We start from the raw sequence: 8,923 nt of genomic DNA on the forward strand, positions 1-8,923 counted from the left end.
GCTGGACGCGTTGTTTACTGTCGTCCGGATGCGCATTAGCCCGCGTGCTAACACGCCGCTATGCTAACGTTAGCATAACAAACGCGCACGGAATCGCAGCGCAGCTGAAAACCCGATTGTTTTGGCATTAATGAAGGCCTCTTCATGAGTTTGACACCAAATACAGGAACACAGACGTGATTTATAAAGTATCCCGACACAAAGCTGAAGTTCAGCACATACCGCGGTATCCGGTGCAGTACCGTGTGAAATACCGTGGTAAGTTACATATTAACTGGTTTGTATTAAAATGCGACGCTGTATGAATTTAGTAATTGTGCATTGCTCTGGTAAATACTGGTATTCAGTAAACAGATCGACTAAAGCACAACATGTTTAATAATGAAATGCACTAGGCCTGTATAATTTGTTTATATCCTTTAATATTGTGCATTTTGAGGGTATTTCATACAGCTACACGGTGTTCTTTTCCAAATTGGCACCATTTTTTCCTATATAAAATAGAAAAATATTTCATATTATTTTCAATTAATAAGTTAAAGAGATATATATATATATTTTTTTATTATTATTTTTTTTTTTTTTTAATTAATTTATTACTATTATTATTATTATATTTATTTTTTCCGCTATGACGCAAACATCTCTAACACTGATTGCATGAATCTAAAGTGGTTCAAAATTAAGATTAAGTCGTGATAATTTACAGGAACATTAACATCATATCCAGCATTTTCAGATCCAATTTAAAGGCCTTTTTCTATTGTTTGGCATATGACCAGCTTTTATTATCTTTTATTATTTAATTTTATTATTATTATCTGTTTTTATTTTAGCTTTTGCATTTTTGTCAATTAGTAAATATTAATGTATTTTTCTGTCAAAGCGCATCAGTCAGCATTGTTTTTAATGGTGTTTAAAAATGTACTTCTTCTTCCCGAATGGGAGTCAATGGCGGCCCTATGAACGGAAAATTATGAAATCTGGCACAATTGTAGTGATGGTCATGAATAGTGATTTGACCAATTTTGGAGTCTCTAGGACCAACTCTATAGCGCCACCACCTGTTCAAAACAATAAACATTGAAATGGTTATAACTTTTGAACCCTTTGTTCTGGAAAAATTAAACTTGGTGCACCTGATTACTCTCCTCGTGCTGATCACATTCAGTAGCTTACATTAAGACGCTGCCCATTATAGTAGTGGCCATTATGAAAAGTACAGTCTTCTGTTTTTTCGCTACTTCTCCTTCGAGTTTTGCCCAATTCTTACGAAAATTGGCTCAGATGATCTTTGGACTGAGCCGCACAGAAATGACTGAACAGTTGTTGTTTTTTTATTCATCTTTGTTCCGAAGTTATGATGTTGTGAACTTAAGGTTGACCCAAAATTGGCTCAGTGGCTGTATCTCATTCAAACTTTAATCAATCGAAACGAAAATTGGTGCACTTCATCAGAACCATGATTTAAAGGTGCTTGCCAAATTTGGCAACAGCACCACCTACAGGTAATTAAGTCTGTAAAATTGCTATCCAACTAACCATCGGGCCACCATTTTGTAATTAGTCATAAATTGGAATATCTTTTGAACAATATGAAAAGTTGGCACAAAAATTGGTAGAGATCATCGACAGCATGTCCCGGAGGCACCTGAGAAGGTTGAACACAGCGCCACCTAGTGTTCCAGAGATATAAGGATTTTTGCAAAAAACGCTTATAACGTTTGAAAACATTGTCCAAATGTAACTCTGTGCCAATACATTCCTTTGCTTATGCTAATTTTGACAATGTCTCGTTTTTAATTTTCCTTAATTTTGTTTGTCCGACATTTAAACTTAAAGGCAAAAAAAAAAAAAAGGTTTCCCGCTCGCTTATAACGTTTGAAAACATTGTCCAAATGTAACTCTGTGCCAATACATTCCTTTGCTTATGCTAATAATGCTTTCATTTTGTTTGTCCGACATTTAAACGTAAAGGCAAAAAAAAAAAAAAGGTTTCCCGCTGCTACTCCTGTAAATTTTGTCCAATTTTGACTGAAAAAAATTTCTGAATGGATTTTTGATATTTGGTACTGTTCCTGAGAAACACCTTTCCGAAGTTGACCGTGTCCGTGCTTTTGACTTATGCTAGTTAGCTTAGTGTGTTAATTGGTTAGCATGCTAGCCACTTGCCATTCTTTCTAATGTGCAGTTAAACGTAAACTACATTAGCATTAAGTTAGCTTAGCATGCTAATCTGGTCAACATGCTAAGTAACGCTTAGTGTGCTCATTCTCACACTGAAAGCTCTCCTCAGCAGGCTGTTGAACGTGCACCGACTGAGTGGCACACACTGCTAAGCCACAGACGCTGAAGCTTCCAGGATGGGGGTTCGAATCCATTGTGGCACATAACATGCGGTGCATGTATATAGAAAAACTTAAGAGTGTTTTGTGCCTTTGAGATGCACAGTGTAGAGCTTTTGACTCTTCAGTGTGATGTGCTCTGATGAGATTGCTGTGCTTGCAGTGGTTGCTATGCTTTGGTGCTTGGCCCCGTATCTCTGCTAGCAGCTATATTTATTTAATTTTTATTGTCAAAGCACATCAGTGAAGTTGCATTGCATTTAATGATACTATAAAAACAAAATTGACCCTCGTGTTTCTGCTCTCAGTTGATATGGAAGAGCCTCCCAGCGACTCGGATGGTTTACAGCCTCAGGATCTGTCGCCCGTCTGCAGCCTCCCCAACATCTTCGATCTGACGCGCAACGCTGAGGAATGCCTTCTGAAAGCCAACCCCATCGACGCCTTGCGTGTCGTCCAGACGCCGGGCTGGTTCGTTAATCCCGGAACCAGCAATGGGATGTTGCTTCCAGAAACCGACTCTGATCCGCTGCCGCTCCCCACAGACCAGATCCAACCGGATAATGCGTTTTCCAACACGACTGTCACGCTCTCCTACGTGAGCCGGTCGCACGTCTTCTCAGAACATTCTCCGATTTACGACGTTCCTTCCTTGAGCAAGGCGTTTGTGCTGCATCCCGCTGCATATGATGCCGGAAAGTTGGCGAGGGATGCAGGAGATGCAGCGCTTTCGGTGGACCAACACTGTCTCCAGCCGGTGTCCGTGCCGGTTGGACTGACGGCCTGTGATCAGTTCGGCTTCATGACGCCGGCTCAGGTCGTGGAGAACATGGCGGCGTTCTGCTACCTTCAGCAACCTCCGGATGTGCAAGATGTGGAAAACCTTGCTTTGGAAACGCTCAAATCTTTACAAGCCGATCCCAGAGAGTGCAGGTTCCCCATCAGCGTGGACGAGCTCCAAAACGGAGCTGCGAATGGCCTGTGGAACGTCGGACCCTTCGAGGGAGGATTTCCGGACGCCGATGGCACGAACGCTGACGGTTTGCACCGGAATGTGAATCCAGAGCTTGTCTTTCTTATCTCCAGATCTGAGGAGCCGGTGGTTTTACCGAACGAGCCGGGAGTGGCGAGCTTTGCCATTTCGTTAAACCAAGACTTCATCAGTCCGTTGGATCCAGAGTCTCCGTCGGCGGAGCAAATAGAGGATGTTTTCGCTTTGCCGCAAACCGCGAGTTCTTTGAGTAAAGAAGCGGGGGATGCAAAGCAAGGAGAGCAGTTTGATTCTATGATAGCGGAGACAGAATCTCCAGAAACAGGGAAAACTGACAAAACGTGCAACCCCGAGTCCATGCACGTCAGCGATGCATCTGCAGAACAAACCGACACGGATGCATTCAAAACAGCCAATGATTTGTCGCTTAGCGACAGTTCAGTCACCACCAACAAGCTTGAGAGGAAAATACTGCCTCCGAGAGCTAGAAGAGGCATAAGAATGGGAGCCATCGTTCAAAACATCCATCCCGTCAGGTGCAAATCGAGTCGCGTTTGTAAAAGAAGACTCCAAACGAGCAAGTCCAAGAAAAATGTTCTGGAAAGGAGACGCACTGTAGCGGATGAAAAGAAGAAGAAGGAAGAAACCGACGTCAGACGATCGAGCAGACGCAAAGCCATGCCATCTACCTCATCTTCTGCGAAGGCATTTGTGTCGGCGGAGCAAATAGAGGATGTTTTCGCTTTGCCGCAAACCGCGAGTTCTTCGAGTAAAGAAGCGGGGGATGCAAAGCAAGAAGAGCAGTTTGATTCTATGATAGCGGAGACAGAATCTCCAGAAACAGGGAAAACTGACAAAACGTGCAACCCCGAGTCCATGCACGTCAGCGATGCATCTGCAGAACAAACCGACAGGGATGCATTCAAAACAACCAATGATTTGTCGCTTAGCGACAGTTCAGTCACCACCAACAAGCTTGAGAGGAAAATACTGCCTCCGAGAGCTAGAAGAGGCATAAGAATGGGAGCCATCGTTCAAAACATCCATCCCGTCAGGTGCAAATCGAGTCGCGTTTGTAAAAGAAGACTCCAAACGAGCAAGTCCAAGAAAAATGTTCTGGAAAGGAGACGCACTGTAGCGGATGAAAAGAAGAAGAAAGAAGAAACCGACGTCAGACGATCGAGCAGACGCAAAGCCATGCCATCTACCTCATCTTCTGCGAAGGCATTTGTAAAATGCACAAAGAAAAAGTCATCCGGAAGGATAAGAAACCTTCATTCGGCACAAGTTAACCATCAAAAACCAATTACGACAACATCTGTGAAGAAATCGGCCAAACGGAGAAAAAACAAACACAAAGTCGGCCGTGCGTCATTTTTCTCGCCACAGGAACCTGAAATCAAACTCAAATGTCTGAAATACAAAGAGGAGAAGAATACCGTGCGGGACGAGACCTTCACGCCTTGCGTGCGCGTCCAGATCAAAGCCTTCCCGATCTGTACGGTCATCAGCTACCCCGAGGACAGCGTCCGGAGCAAGCAGGGAAAACGGCGGGCGTGTGCCGGGTTTGCGTCCGGCGTGAAGCCCGCGACGCCTGGATTGCAGTACGGACGGATCTGTGAGGACGGCATGCAGCGGGATGTCCTGGTCTGCTGTCTCTGTGGACGCTCGGCCAATGCAATGGATCTCGGAGACTTGCACGGGCCGTATTACCCTGAAGGTTTCAAATCGGCTTCTAAAGCGGCTCCTAATCCACAGGAAGAGGATAATAGTGACTCAGACTCGTCTTTTGGAGAGAAATGTGTTGCTTCAGGCAGCTGGACGAAGTCTTTTTGGACCAGCGATAGTGAGTTGTCCAATAGTCGTTTGTCTAAGAGACCCAGGACAGACGGCGACACCGATTGGTTCAGTCCTCCCATGGTTCCTCTTGATGCAAACGAGCACTGGCTCCACGAGGACTGCGCGATCTGGTCCGCAGGCGTCTTTCTGGTGCGGGGAAAACTGTACGGGCTGGAAAACGCGGTCAGGTTGGCCAAAGCGTCGGTAAGATTTCAGATACCCAGATCGTTTAGCGCTCCGCAGCCTGCAGTAATGACACCCAACCGTTTCTTTATCCAGGTCTGTTCGACGTGTCAAAGAAGGGGAGCCACGCTGGGCTGCGTTTTCAAAGGCTGTCCGAACAAATACCACTACACATGTGCGCTGCAGTCCGGTGAGTCGTCTGCATCCCGAAACAGGCGTTTTGATGCCGATCGGCCTGTTCTTTATTTATTAATAAATAAATAATTTATGAAATATTTTATTTATATATGTTAGTGCTGTCAAATGATTAATCGCATCCAAAATAAAAGTTTTTGTTTACATAATATGTGTGTGTGTCGTGTATATTTATTATGTATATATAAATACACACAAATACCGAATATATTTTGAAAATATTTACATGTATATATTTAATTACATAATCATATGTAATATATAAACGTTACATTTGTCTAAATTTATACATGCATGTGTGTGTATTTATATATACATAATAAATATACACAGTACACACTCGTATATTATGTAAACAAAAACTTTTATTTTGGATGCAATTAATCGTTTGACAGCACTAATATATATAATAAAATGAATTTTTTTTCTTAAGTTAATTTTTATGTTTAAGTTTCATAATTCTTTATTATGATTTGCTGTGAACTTCCTAATGTGTGTTTTTTCTTGTACTGTCCACTTTATACTCTTCAAAACTAATTGATGTGTTTCCGGTTTCTGTAGGTTGTGTATTAAACGAGGATAATTTCTCAATGAAATGCAGAAAGCACAAGGTATATGTGAAATGTGTTTAGATGAGTTAACATAAAAATATTCAACTATTTGATTTATGCATGTATTTGTATTTGAACATTTTGTACTTAAGATGCTAAATATTACAAGCATGTTGTGCTTTTTGTGAATTCCTCAGATTTTTCTCATTTCTTTTGTCTGATGCGTTAGAGCAAGTCCATTAAAGGATCATCAAATCGTCAAATCAGCAGGTGACAGGAGAAAGAGGACGCTGTGCGAGGTTTGAGTGCTTCACATTTAACTGACTCAATACATGCATACTGTATTTTCTGGAAAATAAGTCACTCGTGACTAAGTTAACTCTTTCCTCGCCATTGACGGAATTTTCCGGCTTTCCGTGTTTTCACTGGTGTACAGTAGGAGGCGCTATTACACATCTTCTGAAAGAGTACTGAACGTCTGGATCAAAACACAGTGAAGGAGCAGCAGAAACAAGCGTATGCATAAAATAATGCAAGCATTAAACAGCATATCAATCAAACGTCGATCCATGAAGTGAAATGGATTGATCATCGTTCTGAATCTGATCCAGACGTAGTCTTTTACAAACCCGCACACGTTTTGTTCAAAATTTAGCTTTTTTCATGAAACTTGCCCACATTCAAGTGCTGATAAAGGCTGCATGACACTAGAATAAAACAGGTTTTTTGTTTAAAAGCAGAGGCTCTTTTCTTTGTTTTGACATGTTGCATGTTCAGATATTCATAAGAAAAGATATTCCGGGGGCCATGAAACTTTTGATTTCACTTTATCAAAAATGCAGACGGTGACTGACGACTTAAAAAAAAGAAAAACACTGGCGGGGAAAGAGTTAAAATTGCAAAAAAAGAGTAAAAAAAGTCACCTTGTTTTACAAACATTATAAACTCTATAAACATGGATTTTATTTCGAGTCACTCCATAACGATTGCTTTAAATGTAACGGTTCCAGAACAAGTTTATTTGTGCAGTGCGTTGCTCATATGCCAAGTTTTGCTTTAAATAAATAAATTCATTCATGCTTTGCTTTTATGTGGGGTTTTAAAAAGTCTGAATTCATCCTTCCACAGATCATTAAATGTTGAAAAACATGAATATCACGCTCAGTATTTTAGTCTTTTAGTAAAAAAAACTGTAATATCCTTAAATCAGGATACATTTACTGGAGATGCAAAATGAAGATATGCAGTCTTATGAAAGTTATGATTAAAACAAGAGCAAATATCAGCCAATAGGGTGAGGAAACATGATCTTATTTGTCCTTTGAATGAAGTTGATATTCTGACTCCGTTAGCAGATATTTGTTCTCGTTATAATCATAAACTCTCTTCATTTTGTTACGTTTCTCAGAAAACGGCGCGTCTTTTCGTATCATATCTCGTGTAATTTTGTGTCTCAAGTAAATGCATCTTGATTTAAGACTCTTTAGACATTTGCACCGGAAAACAAGACGGAAGAAAGAACGTGTGATCAGAATTTACAGTAATAGTTATTTTCATATTCTAGCGCTCGAGAGCAGAGCTTATTCGATCCAGTTTCATGTCAAACAAATTAAAAAGTAATGGAGATCTTGCTTTCCATTGCAAATGTGTGGCTTTCAGCACGTTTTGCACGCTCGATGTGAATAGCATTAAGTCGCAGCACGTTTCAGATATACAGTAAATCCAGTATGTGACTGTAAATCTCTCTGTCTGTCCTCATAGAGTGCAGCTGATCTCTAACTCCAGGGTTTCTGTGCGCGCCGACCGCAGGACCTTCAGACAACACCCAAACACCTTAATAATTGTGCTGCTGCACTGCTCATAACATCGGCACTAGCACACAAATGGCACTTTGTGAGACTCGCACTAAAGACAGAGTTATTTTGCGAGGTTGGGAACGTCAGGGAATTGTGCATTTAAGGGGCTCGAAGCAGAAGACGAATCCTCACAGCGTCTTATTTACCAATATGATTTTACTAAGTATGTGTCATATTTATATGTTGGTGCAAACTTATCTTTTGTTTTTTGTAAGCAAAGGCTTCTCTCCAAAATCAATTTTTTTTGTTCATTTTATCTTAATTTATGAAGAAAATAAATTGTATCATCTGAATTTTAAATATACTGCTTGTCAGAATGTAAACGCGTGTTCATAATCATCACTTAATATTCAGTTGGCATCTAGTCGTGAAGGAAACATGAGATGAAGCATCTAGCAAGCGTTTGTGACGGGAACGTGTGATGATTTCTTCACGCTGAGGACGTGTGCCCACATTGTGAACGTGAAGTATTTAATATTCGTTTTCAGTTACATTAATTGTATAATTCACAGAATGCAAACGTTTATTGTAATGAAATGCTGAATATTAGTGTTGCAGTATATCAGATATCTTCATCCAGTGGATTTTCTTATAGTTCTATGCACTTACATGCTCTGCGTAATCTATATCTAGTGTAAACGATAAGCCTGCATTAGTGAGGACGTATCATCAGAAATGACCTGTAACGTACTCATGCCATGGCATCTTTTGGGTTTGTAACTTCAGGGGCCCTTGAAGGATTTCCTTTATATCTTTTGTTTTTTGTAAGCAAAGGCTTCTCTCCAAAATCTATTTTTTTTGTTCATTTGATCTTAATTTATGAAGAAAATAAATTGTATCATCTGAATTTTAAATATACTGCTTGTCAGAATGTAAACGCGTGTTCATAATCATCACTTAATATTCAGTTGGCATCTAGTCGTGAAGGAAAACATGAGATGAAGCATCTAGCAAGCGTTTGTG

The 8,923-nt window shown here is 40.6% G+C and overlaps 1 protein-coding gene across 5 annotated transcripts in view; it reads left to right on the forward strand.

The window, feature by feature from the left end:
• Positions 1 to 8,700, forward strand: part of LOC107562676 (uncharacterized) — a 12,061-nt gene extending 3,361 nt beyond the window's left edge. For 2 of the 5 annotated variants that reach the window (XM_016247359.1, XM_016247362.1), the window contains 5 exons: positions 2,654 to 3,543; positions 4,063 to 5,548; positions 6,115 to 6,164; positions 6,334 to 6,403; positions 7,866 to 8,700. In XM_016247359.1, coding sequence (XP_016102845.1) covers positions 2,654 to 3,543; positions 4,063 to 5,548; positions 6,115 to 6,164; positions 6,334 to 6,378 — 2,471 coding nt within the window. In that variant the 3' untranslated portion in view covers positions 6,379 to 6,403; positions 7,866 to 8,700. Of the gene's footprint in view, positions 1 to 32; positions 259 to 2,653; positions 4,042 to 4,062; positions 5,549 to 6,114; positions 6,165 to 6,333; positions 6,404 to 7,865 lie in introns of those variants that run through there. The other 3 variants (XM_016247363.1, XM_016247361.1, XM_016247360.1) reach the window with 3 other exon arrangements.
• Positions 8,701 to 8,923: the final 223 nt, after the last annotated feature.

The sequence above is a fragment of the Sinocyclocheilus grahami genome, unplaced genomic scaffold (genome assembly GCF_001515645.1).
Source record: "Sinocyclocheilus grahami isolate Dianchi unplaced genomic scaffold, SAMN03320097.WGS_v1.1 scaffold832.1, whole genome shotgun sequence".
NCBI lineage: Eukaryota > Metazoa > Chordata > Actinopteri > Cypriniformes > Cyprinidae > Sinocyclocheilus > Sinocyclocheilus grahami.